The 19,946-nt window shown below is 47.9% G+C and overlaps 1 protein-coding gene across 4 annotated transcripts in view; it reads right to left on the reverse strand.

The window, feature by feature from the left end:
- LOC144148163 (protein Skeletor, isoforms B/C-like) overlaps positions 1–19,482 on the reverse strand; it is a 58,552-nt gene extending 39,070 nt beyond the window's left edge. For 2 of the 4 annotated variants that reach the window (XR_013317984.1, XM_077679744.1), the window contains exons 1-2: positions 19,413–19,482; positions 7,111–7,195 (exon numbers count right to left, since the gene is read on the reverse strand). Coding sequence is in view for 1 of the 4 variants with exons in the window: in XM_077679744.1 (XP_077535870.1) it covers positions 7,111–7,159 (49 nt within the window). In the remaining 3 variants the exon portion in view is untranslated. The other 2 variants (XR_013317986.1, XR_013317985.1) reach the window with 2 other exon arrangements.
- Between the last annotated feature and the right edge of the window lie 464 nt (positions 19,483–19,946).

Here is a 19,946-nt window from a genome sequence, read left to right on the forward strand (position 1 = left end):
ACACAAATAGGTGTCTGTGAATAAATGCATCTTTCTTTCTTTGTAGTTGTGTGTGTGTGTGTGTGATCTCTCTTTCGCGAACATTACCGAAGCGCGCAAATTCAACTCGTGCATTCGCATTTTCACATTCTTCCCCTCGGGGAAATGCGGGGATTTTTTTTATTTATACGCTGCCCATATTTGTACTGTTTGTATTCCTTGTATCCATGCATCTATGTATGTTGCCTGTTCGTATTCTTTGTACCTATGTATGCGGTGCATCACCCGAGAAGGCCCTGTGCTGTTGGTGAGCACTTCAAATAAATAAATAAATGGTCGTCATGCATTGCTATCATTGTATTCGCTTTCATTCATAGTCATATCAGTTTTGTCATTGCCTCCTGGGGTAACGCATATTCTTCCCATATCAGATATGGGAAGGCGAAAGTTCAATGCGTCACTAGCCTCCGTAGCTTCCCAAACCGCGTGCTTGCTCCGCGTACACTGAAGCAGCTGGCATAATTAAACCACCCGGCCTCGCTTCGGGTGCTTGCGGGGGCGCGGTCCTTTTCTTTCTCCCGCGGGCGCTGTCTTCTTTGTTTCTTTCTTTTTTTCCAAAGACGGGAAAGACGAGACAATGGGACCAGTCAGGGGTGCGCGCTCGCCGACGGCGCGTGTGAAACAGACAATTGCAGGCGTTGCTACTTTCGCACTACGGATCATAATCTGGAAGTGTTCGCCTGGCTCTTCGGGTTTGCACCACGAACCACAGCGCGTAATTATTCAAAGTGCGTTCCGAAGGACGTGCAATGCCATCTACTTTATGGCGCATGCGTTTCTAATACTGGTAGCTGTACTGCCAATCAAACATGTACACCCGCTACTTCTAACTCCGGCTACTTCGAACAGATTTTCTAATCCCTGGGAGTCTGAATTAACGAAAATAAATATACGTATATATTCTAACGAAGACCGTAGGACGTTTCGCTCATACTACCCTGTCTGCAAATAAGACGTAGCAAGGACCGGACGTCCTCCATGGATGGGCAGATGCCAACACGCGAGTAGCAATCATTCCCGTCAGCACCACCTTATTCCGAGGTCGGTGAAGAGGCAACAATCCACGGCAGCCGCGTCGCGAACGCTAGAAGCGAGAAAGACGCAGCTGTTGTCTCGACCGGCCTTGGAGGGCGACCTCGGTTACGGGGCGGGCCTTGGCCGAAGAATAAAGTTGGTATAGCGTCGCTAGTGGGTGGCTATCATTTGCGGACACCGGGACAACAATGGCGCTCGCTATGGTCTACACCGTACAACAAGCACACACACGCAAGCACGCATACACGCGCGCACAAACACTGTGCGAACGGTAGCTTCCGCTCCGCGGAGCGTCACAGGGGTAGGGGCTCACAACCATAGCTGGCCGCGTGCGGTGGTGCTCGCCCTTTGCGGCGCTATCTTCGTGCTGTGAAACTGGCATGGATACATCGCATAGTGCCTGGGTCTGTCACTGCATGCCGCATTAACGAATTGACTGCACATTTTTATGCCCTATCACGCTCGCTCAAGTCATGCGGTGGCTCCTATCTCCACCGTTTAGAGGAGTATTCAAGCGGTTTCTTTTGCAGAACCTAGCCCAGCACCAAGCTTGAAATATTTGAACTCTTAAACGCAACAAATATGAAAAGGTAAGCAGTGGGGGGGGGGAGCATTCATCAGTCTCTCCACTGTGATGATAATGGCGGTGATTATAAATACGAGACGCCGGTATGTATGCACAAATGCACGCACATGCTTATGGGCGCATCCTACGTGTAATATGTCACAAAGCATCTCCTATGGTGCTTGAAATAGACTGGAGAAGTGATCCTTCCGCGCCAGCCGTGTATCTTTTCATCACGGGCATCTCTGCACATCAACCTAACAGTGTTTCCATGGGATCATAAATATCGCTTTGTTTTTAGGAACCAAGAAGATAGCAAACTAACTGCAAACTAAAGGAAGGAATTGTTGACGAATATGGTGTAACGAGTTTGAAGATAGGGATTACAGGCAAAAAATGCCCCTTGTTTGCAGCAACCACCCAAGCTCAAGAGGAACGCACGCCGCCGAGTCCACACTGCCCGTTCTTTTTTTCCCCGCTTATTTTTCTTGTGGCGGCCGAGAAAACTTTCCGACGCCGCCGTCTTCAAAGCAGGCAGGGTCGCCCTCCCCACAGAATCTCTTTTTGTTGACCCTCCCCCCACGCCAAACGTTGACCCTCGCACGCCTCCGTAGGTCATTACGGGTGGGCGTCGGACAGCGTGTTTGTGTCGCTTGGGGCCAAATCGTCCTTTCCCTTTCTTCTTCTTTGTTGCTCCCGGCTTGCCGAAACATTCCGAGAAAACATCAGACGACCACAGTCTGCATGGAGCCGCTGCTTTTCTAGCGCTGGTTTTCCCCCCGTCGGTTTCTGCCTGGCCGCATGACAACGGCTCTTCTGTGATGAAAATGCTCCCGCCGCAACGATTTCATCTGACCCTCATATTGACACAATGAAAGGTTTTAACCTTAGGTTATTCAGTGGTTAAACAATGCTTATCGCGGACGCGCCTAAATAGCGATACATGTGCATTTTCTCGCCTGGGTGAGCGAGTCTGACTAGAGCCACTAGATGAGGTTTCAGAGCATCGGCACTCTTTTCTGTCATTGTTCTATGCCGCCGACAGCGGCCATCGGTCGACCCGCGTCACGTGACATTTGTTTACCTCGGAAGACCTATGGGCGCTGACATTTTGGTGCCTCTGTGTTGCCGCGCGCGCTTTTCGATAAGTCGCGATTTTCGGAGCGCAGCGCGGCTGCATGACACGCTGGGTGTGAGTTTTTTAAGCCCTCAGACAGAGTAGCTATGCCGTGCTGCCCTGTACTGGGCTGTTTCGACCGGCCGGAAGGTGGAAAACACCTGCATCGCTTCCCGCTGGGAAAGAACGACAGTGGCCCAGCGTAACCTAGAGGGACTAAATGAGCTACGCTAACGTAACCGAGCCTGACCCCATCGCCCCGGCGCGCTGTCTCTAAATCTTCGAAAAGTAAACACAGCTGCCATGGTTGCCAGGCGGCGCCCGGACCGATTCCGCCTGTCAACGTCAGCCGCAGTAGGTGGCATAAAGCTGGCCACCCTGGCGTCAGGCACCAAAATGGCTGCCGCCGTTTGTCAGTGCCGTTACTCTTAGGCGTAGCTTATTTAGTGTCTTTAAGTCTGACTATTATACGACGCATACCCCGCGTTTTTGAGGGGTTGTGTTCGCAGTCTTCTCCACTAAGTGGGCTGTTAGGGACCATTCGAATCAGCAGAAACGTCGATCCAATCCTAAGACGTGTTTTGAAGTGTCACCCACCAGGCGGATGACCAGGGTGATTAGATTAGGATGAGTAAACGGACGCCTCTACGCTTCGAATTCCTGTTCTGGTTTGTTCGGGGTCCCAACGAATCTCCAGTTTAGTCATTTCTGTTAGTTACTCCGCTGCTCCACTTAAGCATATGTATGGATGGACCCAAAATTTGGGAAGTTTCTTGGGGTACTTCTATACAGTACGTTATTCGCGAACATCATGTTTTGTCGTCCTTTTCGTGCCAACCTGCGGTTTCTCCCCAGAGAACCACGGAACGAAACATCTGACGTTCCGTGTGGCATGCCGCGGGCTTTTCAAAGACTATCGTATCGCAAACGCTGCCACTTGGAGGCCTCGGTTCGGAAACATTACTGTCGCTGTTGCCGGAAGCCTGACGCCTACAGGCACCTTTCGCCAAGATCTAATGGAAGTAAGTGTTAACTGCAAGTCGTCAATCATAATGACTAGCGCAGTGATAGTCACCTGCTTTCACAATGGGGTGCTGTGCATGTAGGTAACAAACGGAGGAATATGTGAAAACATTGAATTGATCAGGAAAAGCAAATACAGTCAAACCCGTTTATAGCGAACTGCAATATGCACCGCGATTAGTTCGATATATCCAATAGTTCGATATAGCCGAACCCGCCTATAACGAGCTTATTGTTACGAGTTCGCAATCCGCGGGAGCCCCCCGGCCCCTCCCCAACTCCGCCATCCACGTATGCAGAAACGAACACAGTACAGTAGCCATTACCAGACCAGAATAATCCATTTATTGCAAGCTACATTCCGCCTTCACTGCCCACGTTGCAAAAAAAAAAAAAACGGTGATTTTTGTTTTCTCTTTCGTTTTGGCGGCTTCAACTAGCATAGCATTCTCTACACGAAACATTGTTTGCACCAGTTCGAGTCCGCGTCCTCAAAAATCTAAGAAGCATTGGCGGAGCACATCGACTGCCGAAAGAGCTTCATTATAAGCGTCGGACGGCTTTCACTCGTGATATCATCGGAAATGGGGGGGAGCTCTTCCCACAGTTCAACGATGCTGCTGTCTTGGTCCGGACTCGCTGACTGGGAGGGTTCCGTCGCGAGTCCCGCGCATCGGAAACAGTTCCGGAAAGTATTGGGCGTCACGTCGCTCCGTGCGAGGCGCAATGTCTCAGTCGCGGCTCTTGCTCCGTGGTCGCGGCCAATCAACATCTCAATCGCCGCTCCGAGATCATGCATTTCGGCGGCCATTCTAGGCGCCCAGAGTTAGATATATCGGATGTGAACTTCGTTACAAGGAATATGTTTCCCATGTATTTCCGTAACTTAATTATTTTTGTTCGACATATAGCATAATTCGCTCTATCCAGGTTCGTTATAGCCGGGTTTGACTGTAACTGGCTAGTCTGTATCATGGTAACATGTTTTAGTACAAACCACTTCCGTTTATCAAGTGGGATAGGAAGATATTGTAGAATATGCGAATCAAAATTAGCCCGAAATCAAGCTCCCAATGAGATATTGGTTACGACAGGATTCGTAGTTGATGGGTACGTTATGAGCATGAATAGCTTTTACAGCAACAAAACAATGCGACGTTATAAGAACAGTAAAAAAATCTAGAGGTCTTCGGGAAAACTGGTGTTAAGACGTTAGTTATCTTACACGTACAAATTTCGAAAAACGCTCCATTAAGTTCTGAGATATTTCCGGGTAACCTATGCAAGCAAAAACGAATTATATGTACAGTAAAAGCTCGTTAATTCAAAAACTTGGCTAATTCGAACTTCCGGTTAATTCGAACGCACGCCCTTGTCCCGGCACATCCCTGTATATTTCAATGGGGGAAAACTTCGGGTAATTCCAACGCGTCGGTATCCACAACGGTTAATTCGAACTATGATCCCCTGATTTCCATCGCTCCTCGCAGAAGAAGTCGGCCCAGAGTTGTTACAATGTGTTGCAAATCGAAACTAAATCAAATTTACTATACTCGGTTACAACTCAAGAACGGCACCACCTCATGTAGTGTATCACTCCGCCAAAGCGCCAGACCCGTGACGTCAGTGCGCGCGCGTTTTGAAAGGGGTTTGCTATGAATGCGTGATATCGCCTGCCTTGTCTCACGCAGTTTGTTTGTCGTCACTGGAGTCGTTTATAAGCATATTAAGTCCAAAAAATCGCGGGAACGGCTCACGCCATGTTCAAAATATTCCCAGTAACGCCCTACTTGCGCCGCGCGGAGAAACATCTCGCTACGGTGATAAGGCACAGCGGCAACTTCCGGTGCCGTTCTTAAGTTGTCACCGAGTATGGAGATGCAAAACAACGAAAGAGAAAAAACAACAGCGTGGCGGCCGCGCAACGCTCCTGGAACAACTTATTTCGCTTATACAGAGGGCGCCGCGCTACCGGCGCCAGTGTTCAGGCGCATGCCATTGTTATTTACGAAATCACCTGCCACAAACCTGTAGTGGTGCCTAATTAGCGATAACGAGACCAGAGGTGGCTTGTTCGTGTTCTGCCAGTGCAGCGTGGCTTGATTTCCATTCATTCTAGCACCCGCCCGCTAATTCGAACTTCGCTTAATTCGAACAATTTTATGGTTCCCTTCGAGTGCGAATTAACCAGCTTTTACCGTAGTACCATGTGTAGGATATGTATGGAACTGGTTAAAAAAATTACAGAAATTCCGATTCGCACTTTGGCTAACTATGGTTCTGTTTGTAGGCTGCTGAAAGGATGACCCCGACAGTCGAGAACAAGTATTACATCCCGGCGTGCTACAAAGACGACGAGAAATCTTAGTAAAAATGCATGCACCTCCTTTTCGCAACCCCGTGTGCGCACTTTCAAAGCAATCCCGCTTCACTGGCCTCCCAGGTCCCGAAAGCAAGGCACTCCTCTCATTCAAGGCCTCTGGCCCCCAACCATGTTGAAAAGCGTTGTGATGTCTATAGCCTCATCAGAAATGTAATTAGGAAGACTCCTGAAAGATGTTTTAGATTTTGAGGGTACACACCACGCGTGAAACAAACTTGATATCATATCTTTCTGCGAAAGACGAACCAGTCCACATACAAAAACACCATTTTATTTCTAATCCATGCTTTCCCTACGGCTACTGTGCAGGCTAAAATTCTGAAGTTACTTTTAGGCATGCGTGAGGATATACCTTCAGTGAGCCCAATCCCAATCCCGCATTATTTTGGGCTTAAAAGATATTGAAGGGACAGTGAAAACGCCGTTTCTTCGGGGGTGTAATTACGAAAAAAGAAATCAATATTTTTGCTAGAAATTACCATGAGAAGCCTATACGCGCAAATACTATTCTTGCTATCTTAAGCTGTCTCAGTTACTAAAACAATGTAAGAGAAGCACATTTCCCGCTTTGAACTTCATTACGAGTGCAATTTCCGCAAATCTGGAAGTATAAGTGCCCAGCAGTTGAGCACGACAGCAGTTAAAATGCCCACTACTGGCGCCATGTAGATGTACACTAGCCGACCGATTTTTCGGACTTAAAGGGAAACAAAAAATAGTCCGAATAAAAGAGCAGTCCCAAAAGTCTGTGAGCCATTACTCCCATGGACAACTGGTGATTCCTCGAGAAAGTCCGGAATATCCAGCAAGTCCGAATTTTCCGAGTCCGACAAAAAAAAAAAAAGTCGGTCCGCTAGTGTAGATCAATGTGTACTCGTATTTGGTAATCTGTTCAGTTGTCTCTTTGTTTTTCGATTCCAGAAGAAGACTCCGAGTGGAGGAGCTCACCTTGAGGGACCAGACAGAGCAGCAAAGCTGCGTACAGGCAGGAAGCCATGGCGGTCCACACAGAAGCTGCCGAAAGTAGTTATGCCTGCGAGGAGAGATGGGACAATTCTGTTTATTACAATAGAAAAATTAAAGGTATCGAAACCGTGTTGTCTCCAGAATGTTATCTCAGCTGTTCCGGCTGCTATAAGTTGGTGTATCAAATGGTAAAATATTTAATTAAATTATATATGGATAATGACCACTAGCGTTGATACTGTATGTGCCTCCTTAATGTGACTGTATACCCGTTCCTTTTTTTTTTCTCATCGGAGATGGAAATGTTCATGATTTCCAATATACGTAACATATCCGCTACAAATTTTTGCCCAGAGAAAAACATATTCTGCTTCCGCTTTTTCGCGGACTACTGGTGCTTTAGCGCCTGCTGGAAGTGCTTGTTCGGCGGCCTTTTTTGGATATCGGAGATATGCAACTGGTACACACGAGTTGACATCTTGCACGAATATACTAGCAACGTCTGACAAAAATATGCGGCCAAGAAGTGGCTAGAGCGGAGCTTACTTATTCCTTCTAAACTGTGAGGCGTTTTACAATTTAAAATTTGAACAACAGCTTCACTTAAAAATGCAAAAAGCGAAAAGCTTTATGAGCAAAGAACGAATTTGCATAACTGGCTGTAGTAATGTTCGTCATCTACCAATAATCATCCTGCTTATCGAGGTTATTTTTTATGAACTGATCGAGAGATTGAATGTAATACCTTCGGTATTATTTCGGTCTTAAAGCTCGTATACTCAGCCATTCAATCCGCCCAATATTAGGGGCGAAGCTCGTTAGGCGCTGCAGCCTTTGGCGTCTCCTGTCGTCGTCATAATCGTCGTGTCATGTAGTCACAGTACTAAAACACTGGGAAACTCGTTTACTCCTCGCGCAAGACCGTAACGCGACTAAGAAAACAACAACGGGACACTCGTTTACGCCTCGTGCTAGAGAGCTTCGTGCTTGAAAGACAAGAGACTTTTTCAGCAAAGCTGTATACCTCTACACCCCAACGGTTTCATTTCCGTAGGCCAAAACACCAAGGCGTCAAGAGTACACCTATCCACTGCATGCTTCGCCCCTCCCCAGGTTTCATCTTAGTGGAGATGGGCCGTGATTTTTGTCTTTTTGCACGCAGGGTCGCAGTCCATTACGTGATGTCGAAGGGAATGAGTAATTCTAGGAAACTTCACGTTTTGGTTTTGCGCAGCGAACAAACGCACGTGTTACATGAGTTGCGCGTGTATTTTTGAAGGTTGCGAAACAATCTGCTCCACCCAAGGATTTCCACAAGAGCTCTAAATGTTCGCCTAAGTACACCGCGCTGTCTGTCAGTAAACTGGCTATCTCGTCGCGGCGCTGCTTTTCATGCGCTGCTCTGCATTAAAAAAGCGGAATGTTTTTATGAAGAATTCAAGAACGCACGCTGATAATGTGTAAACAGCGGTGCCGACCAGAGCGAACTCGCAGGGTACATATATGGCTGGGAGACAAAACATTTCCTGCCGACACACCAGAGTGAAACCAAAGTTTATGGCACTCAAAGAAGCAACGAAGTGAAGACCGGTCCAGACTTTCTCGGCATACGTGTCTGCCCAGGTAGCAATGAAAATCTGCGATACGAGAAACTCCTAAAAAGCAATTTGGAGACTACGAGGGAAAACTAAATCACGGGTAACAGGCAAGACTCCGAGCGGATTCATAGAACTTGCGGAAATATTAGGGCCCGTATGAATCTGCTTTAAGCAGGTAAAGTACTTAAAATTTGCACCATACCATGTGGACACCACGAAAAGCTTTTACGCCACCATTTCACATGAGATAACGTTGTCGCGAGCACGGTGCTGAAATAGTGCATACAATTCGTCGAATAAATGCCGAAGTAAAGTTGAGGTCAGGTTCGGCTAATGCATGTGCTCATTTCGAAACAACACATCACATTGAACAAAATTAACCAGATTATATAATTAGTTTGCCGCAGATCAGCTTCGCCTAAATACCATATTCTAGCTGCGCTTCACTTCACCACGAGGACGCGGTTTCGATTTCGGGCCCCGGCGGCCGCTTTTCTGATGGAGGCGAAAAGCAGAAGCGCCCGTTCGTTCGAGATTTCGGGGCACGTTAAAGATCCCCAGGTGGATAAAATTAATGCGGAGCCCTCCACTACGCGCGCCTCATCGCCTGCGTTGCGTCGGCGCTTTAAACCCTATACAATCAATCAGAACTTCTTCACAACCCACATCTGGTACAAGGGTGCGAACCTAAGCCTTTTGTTAGCGACAGGGTACGGTCCTTCACATAGACACATAGGAAATTGACGAGCGACAGGCACAACGCAGGTTGTAATGTTCCTTCTAAGATTTCACATAAAATTAACGCAGTCAAGGACGATGCCCGACGCACGCATACACACGTGCCGGTAATGTCGTACACATACCTCTGCCAAAACCGATAGATGTAGCCGCTCCGAATTATGTACGAGTCCCCTGCCTCGTCTATTTCACAGCGGTCGTACCGAAGAATGCAGGCGCGCTAAAAGCTCGGGCTCTCTTAGCTACGACTGCGTCGATGCACCGACCTGATAAGCTTCTGAGCAATGCTTCCGGGTGAAACGAGCAGCAAAACTTTGTATCCTGTCTGAGGTTGACCCTCGCTGGCGGCTGGAGGCTTGGGCGGGACCGATTGCCGCTTCCTTTCAGCGGCGCCCAGTTTGCTGAGCAAACGTGAGTCAGGAATGCGTCGGTGGACGGAAAATGTGCGGTCGCACGCGAAACTATAAAAAGATGTGATTTCATAGGCACGCCGTTGCGCCTGTACGAATGTCTACGCAAGGAACTTGCAAAGAAAAGCTCGTTGTTGCAGCCGCGGTGGCATGGAAAGAAGTCACGTGCCCGCTTATTGAACTGGCTACGGAGAAAAATTAGAAGTTTGGTTTATTCGAAAGACTGCGTTGTCCGAGTAACAATGACACGAATTCTAGCGCAAACTTTTGACAACTGAGACACTAACGAAAACGGACAAAAAAACAGTGGTGACTCACCATCTACTTTGACCCCGAACCTGTTTGCGCTTATTCAGATTCAAACTACACGTGGTCTGTGAGACGCGCCGTAGTCGAGGAGTCTGGATTAATTTCTACCAACCCGGGATCTTTGCGTATATAGAAATCTCGAACACACGAGCGTTTCCGCTTTCCGCCTCCACCAGAAAAGTGGCCACCGTGGCCGGGAGTCGAACCCCCGTTCTTTTGCTCAGAAGTATACAACGACTTAACTACTGAGCCACCGCGCCAAGTCCTGGTTCTGCTATTGGCGATCCCTGACCAACAACACCACAACAAATAAAAAGAAAAAGAAAAGAAAGAAACATTACAATGATTAATTTCCCTTTGTCGTATCACGCGAATGTAAGGTGGAGTTACTGCAACTGGTAACTACGTTTTTGGCATTTCTCCCATTACATCACTCCTAGGTCGCGTCATGTAGCACGAAATTTGAATTTTTCCAATAGGCCCATCTCTCTGGTTACGAACACGCCTTTCGGGGATAGAATAAAGTTGAGCGAGGAACCATAATCTTGTTTCTTTTTTTTTTAATTAAGTAAGGCAGTATTTCACGCTCATGGCCCCCTTTTAAATGAGTGTGAAGTTCCCGGCTAAGGCTCACCCCGAATACGAAGCGCCGGATAGAAATGGCGCACATTCACTTCTGTTCAAATGATGGACCGGTGAAGTTGACCATCGCTTGGTCACATAATGGCAGCAGCTCGATGGGGAAATCATAGTGACGGTCTCCTCACTTCCTCTTGAGATGAGAAGCCGTAAGCCCTTCCCTTGTTGTAGTAGTAGTAGAACTTTTATTGTGAGAAGAAAGGGGAAGGGGGCAGGGGTGAAAAGTTGAAAGGGAGTTCATGGGTGGGGCCCAACGTCGAGGGCTCCAGATGCAACGGCTCCCACCTTGGCTCTCTGGATCAGACGTAGCTGATCGTCGAGAGATGAGCTGGTAAGGGCTGCCTCCCATGTCTCGATAGGATTAATCTGTATACTATTGTTTTCCTGGGGCCAGATGCGCGGGCACGCCCAGGTTGCGTGAAATAGCGTGGCTATCTCGCCGCATTTTGTGCACGTTTCTTGGAAGGAATTGGGGAACATTTTTGCCAGTCGTGACTTATGTGGGTACGTGTTTGTTTGTATTTGCCTCAGGATTTGAGCTTCTATAGCATTTAATTCCTTGTGTGGAGTAGGAAAGTTACTTCTCTTTTGCCTAATGAGCGAGAGTCTTTCTCCATATTTTTCAGGGAGGGGGGTGTGATAAGCGTGATCGTCAGGTGTGAGGTGTGTGACTTCACGCACTGCCTTGTCCGCTGCTTCAAATACACCACGCCGCGTCACCTATCGTGCATGTCCCTAGAACATGAAGAAGAGCGACGAACTGATGATGATGATAATTCATCTTGCCCAAAACTGGGTGAAAGCCTCCCTTAATTCAGTTCCCTCAGATGGCGGATGAGGCGTGCACTTGGGATCCGTTGAAGGCAGTAATAGCCATTCTGCTATTGTTAAAGGGACAATGCAACACTTCCTTCAACTTTTTTTTTAAATCTTGAAAGCTTGCAGAACGTACTCAACGAACACATTCAGTACTTAGATTAGGGGGTCGCACAGTACCCCAGCCAAAAATTACTTTTCTATGCACATTAGATAACTTAGAAACTGGCCGAAAATATTTTTATCTTTTTCCCCTAACGTTCTTCCTAACGTTCTTCGACCGCTGGAATTGCGTCATTGCGTTGTGCTGCTGAGCAGAGGACGCGGGTTCGGTTCGCGGCAGCGGGGGCCGCTTTTCTGATGGAGACGAAAGGCAAATACGCCCGTATGTACGAGATTTCGGCGCACGTTGAATATCCCAAGGTGGTCAAAATTAATCCGGAGCCCTCCGCTACGGCGCGCTTCATCGCCTGCGTTGCGTCGGCGCGTTAAATCAATCAATCAATCAATCAATCAATCAATCAATCAATCAATCAATCAATCAATCAATCAATCAATCAATCAATCAATCAATCAATCAATCGAATTGCGTATATCCCTAGGTGGTCAAAATTAATCCGGAGCCCTCCGCTACGGCGCGCTTCATCGCCTGCGTTGCGTCGGTGCGTTAAACCTTACAATCAATCAATCAATCAATCAATCAATCAATCAATCAATCAATCAATCAATCAATCAATCAATCAATCAATCAATCGAATCGCGGCATTACAGCGGTGTAGCGGCTGCTGGCCGACTTTCCTTCAGTTGCAGTAATGAACCCATTTGACAGCCACTTCAAAAGGAAAGCCCCAAAAGCAACGCAGAAACGGACGGCTTATCTGCTCCGACGACCACATTACGTAGTGACGCTCCGTGCTGGCGATAACTATAGCTTTCGCAGTGCTTCCACACGGGAAGGAAAGAAGTGTTGCAGGGTCCCTTTAATGCATCCCTAGTAATCTCTTGGGGACATAAATAACAACTTACGTGCCTATAGATGAAGGGACAATGCTGTGCCATTGTACCTACAGTGTTTTCGCGTAATGGGGAGCGACGGATTGAAAACTGCAAAATGGATTTCTTTTAGATTTACGAGGGCGAGGACGGGAAGGAACCTTAACAGCTTCGCCGGAGAAAAAAATATAACAGTAAGGAAGAGTTCCTTTCAAACGGCAAATACAAAGATAACACAGCACATGTGCGCGCATCAGCAGCTGGTTTTGCTGTTTTTCACCCATGGTTTATTATTCTCCACCCAACACAAAAATACCCTAGATTAGGGATCGGCAACCCGCGGGCCGCACGCGGGCAAGAAGTATTATATGAGGCCCCCGGAACGACGTCAGAACCTCCTTCCTTTCCTTGTCACTTCCTATCTGAAGGCTCATATGGCAATTTAACCTCAAATTGGGTTAGACAGGAACAAAGCAAGATCGTTTCCACTTGGCGTTGCCCCCCCCCCATCTTCACACTTGGCCATTGACGTCTTCGCTTCCTTTCTTTGCATCGGTTCACAAAAAGCCCCACTGCCACCCGCCTCCGTCCCGCCCCTATTTGCCGTCCGGCCCTTGCCGTGCCGGCTTCATGCAACACAGCCCTCCATCTCAACAAGATTGCTGAAGATCGTCCTCAAAAATTAAAAATGAAGAAATGTGTAGGCAATAATCCGATGGACTCAAGTGACGGGTCTGCAAAAGCAGCGCGCTCCAGCCTTGTGACCGATATATGTGTTTGCTTAAACGGGTGGACTTTTTCCCGCTACCCCCACTTTCTCACTTATCTTTTCGAAGTGTTACTTTTCGAAAAAGACTTCATCATGATCATCCTTTTCAATCCCAATGCAGAATAGAGTCGTCTCCCACAGACTTCAAACTGTTCCGATACTGCACTGTACGAAATCCATTCTTTGCAACCATTTTTTTTTCTATTTCAGCCCTTCAAAGAGCTATCGGCCTTCTCCTACACTTACTCGTGTCTGGTGGCTCCGTACACAATCGAAAAACTTCAGCTACCCCCTCGAACGCGCGCCTTCCTCCACATAGGCGAGCACGGTCTCCAGCGCCTACTTCGGCTGGAGGAGCCGCGCGCACAACGGCCTATTTTATAACGGGCCTCTACGATTAAAGCACGCCCAAACAAACACCAATCTGGCGCTCCTTTCGGAAGGACCGTTGTGTTAACCCGACCACGCTCCAACGGTGCGGCGGTACGTGGGAAGACAGATACGAGCGGAGAAGCAACCTCTCGTCGCGTTCCCTTTCGCGCCGACCGTACCGTAGCAGCAGGCCGGTCAGCGGGTCGTCCGCGCCGAAGGGCGGAACGCACGGGGGGAACCGGTTTCACAGCCTTGCGCACGCTTGCGCGCAGGTGCAAGGCGAGCTTTGTCTTTTGGCTTCGGCAGGACCCCGCTGCTTACCATTTATAGCGTGCTATGTATGCAAAGCGCGTTGGCGCGTCGCTATGGTGGCCGTCATAGCGCATCGCTCTTTTCGGGCTTACGTCGGCTAGTGTTGGTCTCACTCCGGATTTTGGGCTAAGTGGCGGGGCGCACGGCTAGTGCTGGCACAGGGAATAATTTTGCAACAGAATAACAACGTTGCAGTATTGTAGGATGTTAATCGTTAAATTACCGCTTAGTTTTATGTTGCAACACAGCATCCCAGCTAAGTTTTCTGCTACAATACAGCATCCCAATGAAGTAAAATAGCGCCTCTGGACGCTCCAACATTTATTTGGTGGCCCCTGAGGCAAGGTGTCGCAGAAAAAAAACAAAAAAATAAAAAAACAACTCCGCGTGTCTCCTCACTTTGCTGCACTTGTTGTCCAAAGACAAAAAGTATTCTTTTAATCTTTTAATCTTCTTCTTAATCTTATAGCCTTCTTCTAATCTTCTGTCGCTCCTGCCGCCTAAATTCCTATTCCCTTTTTCCGGCCCAGCCTTCATGCACTTACCCTCCACTTTCGCTCCTCACATGATAAACACGGATGAGGTTTGATGAAGTCAATTCAATTTTTTTTCTCTCTTTAGCACTGCTCGCACGCCACCTATAGGAATATTGTGTTACTGCTGACCATGAAATGCCGCCACGAGGCGTAGGCTTGAGCACGAGGCCTTTTCTATTCTTGGTCAAACATTGTTTTCAACGCGCGTTTTAATTTGCTGTCGCCAAAACAAAGCGTCCACCTATTTTCAGTAAAAGAAACACTGCCTAGGGCCCGTTATGCGTTGATATTATGCCTCAAATATGCCTAATGTTAGTTTTATTCTTGCTCAAACAATTTTGAAGGCTACTAAGTGGGGTACAATATTGAATGGTTTGAAAATGTTTTGCCTATATAAGTTTGTCGCTTAAGAATTCCGTCATGTTTTGGCCGGGTGGCTTAAAGGAGCCATGAAGACAAAATACAAGTTAGGTTTATTAGAAAAACTGCTTAATCCCGATAACAATGATACCAATATCATCGCAATCTTCGAACAAATAACGGAGATATTAAAGAAAACGTTTGAAGCAGTCGCGACCCCCTAGCCAATTTCCCGCAACTTTTCTATGACGTCACGGAACCTTGTTTGTGCGATTGGCGGCCGCCAAACTCACCTTTCGCGACGACACATGACTGGACGTCTGTAATGGGGCATCTAGTTCCATTTGACTGCATCACTTGAATGCTAACGTGCAGTTAACGCACTGAAAATTGTGTTTTATTGTTGGCCCGTATGACGTCATTCTTGCTCATAACACGTCACTGTGGCGCAAAATTTGAAAGTTTTTAAATACTTCTTGCTTTTTTTTCGTTAAAAAACGTCTTTTGTGACTGTAATGGAGCTGAGTGAGATACTGAATCCTAGTTCTTTCAAATTAAACGAAGTTGTATTTTCTCTTCATGGCTCCTTTAATCGAGGCACAGAAGGGCTAAAGTTTCTGGTTTAAGTTGTCCAAGAAAGGCTATCGTCTTTAATACCGCTATTCCAAAACACCCAACCCTTGTATACAAATGCACAGCAATGCACAACGGTACACACTCATCATAAGCCCGTATATATCTTCTTCTAAGACTCAAGCGAAGGTATGGTTAACTACCGACTCTCGCTTACCCGGCAAAACTGTGACAAGGTGATATGTCAGCCAAGTTTGAAGGGCATCTGACTTAGAAGGGACGACGTTAATACGCGAAAAATCTGCACGCCAATCCGCTCTTTCCTCTGCGTCTATACGGCCCACAAAACCTCCGCTCCTCTAACTTTATGCAGCCCACGTAACTTGTTTCTGCCCACGGCTGGGCTGGAAGTCGCTTAGTGGGGTGGGTGGCTGTCTGCCGCCTGGTTTTCTTTTTCCCATTTATTGAGACTGAAAACATCGGTGTATGCGTCAGCCCGTCACCGACCGCTCAACCAAACCTGGAGGCGGGCCCAAGCAAACACGGCAATTATCTGCCCCAAGGGCAGATGGCATACCCGAATGCGTGAAATAAAATGGAAGGGTTACACAAAAGCAACCTGCCGTGTGGAACCTCCCTACGTTGTCGTAAAAAAAGACAAAACAACACAAAAAACAGCAGGGATGTAGTTACGGCTCATATCGTCGCTGTATTAACCTCTAGATTGGACACAACTCGGTTACAACTCAAGAACGGCACCACCTCATGTGTATCACTCCGCCAAAGGGCCGGAGCTGTGACGTCAGTGCGCGCGCGTTTTGAAAGGGGTTTGCTATGAATGCGTGATATCGTCTGCCTTGTCTCACGCAGTTTGTTTGTCGTCACTGGAGTGGTTGATAAGCATATTAGGTCCAAAATATCACGGCGACGGCTTACGCCATGTTCAAAATATTCCCAGTAACGCCCTACTTGCGCCGCGCGAAGAAACATCCGGCTACGGTTAAAGGCACAGCGGCAACTTCCGGTGCCGTTCCTAAGTTGTCACCGAGTATAGACTGAACCAAGATTATATTATTCCTATCTGAAATACTTAAATCTCGTGACGATAATCTGGCATCATACGCATACGAAAGTAAGCTTACAAACGCAATGCAAGCGAGCGGGCTTCTGCTTACCAAATCGACCGAGGTAGCGCCGCTGTCGAGGTCACGCGTTAAGGCATAAGAGAAGTTGAAAGTGTAATTCAAGAGCATTTCACAGAGGATTGATCTAGTGAAGTGATTGCTGGAAGTCGAAACTCGGTACTTGCCGGATAAATTTGCTGCGACCTTCTGCGTCTTCGTCCGCTGACTGTTCAGCAGCAGGTTGTGTAACTGGTGTTATCTATAGCGGTGTGAAAAGGCTTACTTACGAGCAGGAAATGACGGCTTTCCTCGCTTACCGCACACCGCGTGAACGCTTTAAACGCCATTACCGCAACGAATGGATGCCGAAGCGCGCCACTTACTGGCCGTACTGCTCGAGTTACTTGAGTACGAATGACAGGTATTGTCAATATTTCAACGATTGAATGCAGCCATTTTTTGCTTTCTTTCAGTTTTTCAGCGCCGCAGAACGGCCAGGAATGAATCAGCCAGATTAGGGGTAATTTCCAAGGTGGAGTAAGTATCCGCGCAAGAAAAAAAAAAAAAAAAAGATATCCACCTGCAATGCAGCCACGCGGCTACAGAGGAAAGCTATAGGAGTTTTCACGGAAACTCCGGAGTCGAAGATAAATTCGCATGGCTGACCTTTTTGAGCGCGAGAGCGAAATAAGCAACAACTCGAAGTGAGCACCAATTAATTATCCACCAGTTTAGCGCAATTGGCAGAGCGATCCGGTTGATTAGCTCAGTATGTAGAACAGGTACCCTGGATATCAAGCAGTCCCGGGTTCGAATCCTGAAACAGGGCGAACTTTTCTTCACTAGCAAGTTTCTGTGAAGGCTCTATAGGTTTCCTTTTTAGCACTGTATACGGTTGCATCTCAGGTGGGCATCAAATATTCCTTTCGCAATGGTCAAGACAGCGTGCAATTGAACGAAAGGCTTCCCCATTCGTTCGCGCTTGTGTGCACGAGATTTCGGCGCACGTTAAAGGTCCCCAGGTGGTCAACATTAATTCGGAGCCCTCCACTATGGCGCGCCTCATCGCCTGCGCTGCGTCGGCGCGTTGAACACTACAATCAATCAAAATTAATGGTACGAAAGAAGACGAAAGTGCGGCTGAAAGTGGCCGCTGATATGCGCGCGTTCTTTTCTGACGGAGCGGAAAAAAGAAAACAAAAATCGCATGCATCTAGACTTAGGGGGACGCTAAACGTTCATGGGTGATCGAACTTAATCCATAGCTCTCAGATAAAGACGAAATTGAGGCTGTGAATTCTATCTGGCAGTTGGCGTGTTCACGGTGGTACGACGGAATTACAAGAGCCACAACGCTGCCTGAATGACTTTCTCCTGACCGATCATTTCAATTTGAAGAGCTTTTTTTTCCCCCAAAGCATCGAATACTCTGAATACAATTTCAGCGAACCGGATTGGCGCTCTTTTTATGCGCACCACAATTATATAGTTCGAAACTGCCTATGTAAATATATCTTCCATCCTTTAACGTCAATGACTCCACGGCGTACGTTGTTGACGAACGTGGCATAACGGGAACGAGGGAGCGGCCTGGGAAAAACACGCGGATATCCCCGAACAGCGCCTTGAGAAGTAAAACCGTCTCTCGCATACGGGCTAAATGACACATTTCCCGGCCGGGACCTTGTGGAGTCAACGGAAGCGCCCGCGCGACCCAGCCCTACCTGCCTGAGCAGAGGCGGACGCGCCTACTTTTTTCTTGTTCTTTAAAAGCGCGGACGGTTTCTCTTTCGCAGAAGGCGCGGACACGACGGGCCACCGACCAGGACGTGAGGAGACTGTTTCCCCCTCGCCAGAAGCCGTCGTGGTGTTCTTATTCTGTTGCAAGCGAACGAGACAAACCACTTTGCTATGGACCCGTTTCCCCCCCTTCTCTCTCTCCTTCTCACAATTGTTTCACCACCCTTTCCCATCAAGCGGCGCAGCCGTCTACCCCGTTAATCTGGGTAATCCCACACCAACTCCGACGAAAGCGATTTGCATGCAGTTTGTTCTGAGGTGTTTCCGCGCGTAACGCCTCAACTGCCTCGCGCTTACAAAGAACTGGCAACTGAAAGCGAGGATTTGCGAGAGAATGAAACTATATTCACGGGTGGTTAGCCATCCGGAAAGTAATAACCGATCTAAACAAGGCAGCATATGTTGAACCGCGCCGACTTTTGAATGCAAGAGTAGTCACGGACACGGAGGCGATGAGATCCCAATGGAAAGCTCCAAAAACGCGGGAAATTTGACATCTGACAACGCGCTCGCTTAGAATCTGGCCCCTTTAAGCAACCCCGCGGTGAAGGAGCGCTTAACTCGGCCGCTGAAACCAACGGAACGGAATCTCAGCGCACGGGGCGATGGGGCAGGTGTCCCAAAGCGCGGTTGTGAGACCGTAATACAAGCGGCCCAGATTCGCCGACGCCAATTAAGAAGCGCACGTCTTCCGTCGGATGTAGCGCTTGTTCGCTTTCAAATGTTCCGGTTATTGTGTCCCCGTAGCCCCGTTCCGAGCCGCGCTCGCGCACCTAACACTGTCCGGCACAGGCCGATTTCTTATTTCGCCGTACAAAGTGTACACGTACAACGACGCGTCACACAACAATGAACACACACGATTAAACTACCCGTCCGATAGATGGCACAAATTTTACTATCAGTGAATACAGCGCGGCGATGATGGGACTCACCTTGTTAGTCGGCGGAATCCACCGGAGTGTGACACAATAAGAAATGTAGACAGTGAGTGTGCGCAGTGGTAGCGCCATCTATCGGGAGAGAAAGTAAAGATTCCGTGGTTTACCGTTTCGTCTGTTTCCCGTTAGGTGGGCGGCTCGCTGGACGCTCTCGTTCAAGCGTGAAGCCGCCGCCGTAATTTACTTTGCTATGAATTTTGCTCTATCCGAATGGGAAAGACAGTGTAACAAAACAAGCAAGCAGGGGACCTTATGGCCGCTGAGCAGTTCAAGCGCGCGAAATATGAACGGCTGCGCGGACGTCCGGTCGCAATCTACAATTGGAAAGGGCTTCATCCATTCAAGGCTAGGTTTTTAGTCTTTGTTAGGACACCAACACAAAACCTGTGGGCAGTAATCACGTGTCGTGTCAGGGTTTACTGTGCCATTTACATGCCATTTACATGGTAGTGGAATAGTTTACAGGCTAACATCATTCAGTTTAAAGGGAATATTGGGTCCAACGCTCAGTTAATTTGAAATGCGCAT

The sequence above is a fragment of the Haemaphysalis longicornis genome, unplaced genomic scaffold, assembly GCF_048455015.1.
Source record: "Haemaphysalis longicornis isolate Haplotype H1 unplaced genomic scaffold, Haemaphysalis longicornis Haplotype H1 scaffold_8, whole genome shotgun sequence".
Classification (NCBI taxonomy): domain Eukaryota; kingdom Metazoa; phylum Arthropoda; class Arachnida; order Ixodida; family Ixodidae; genus Haemaphysalis; species Haemaphysalis longicornis.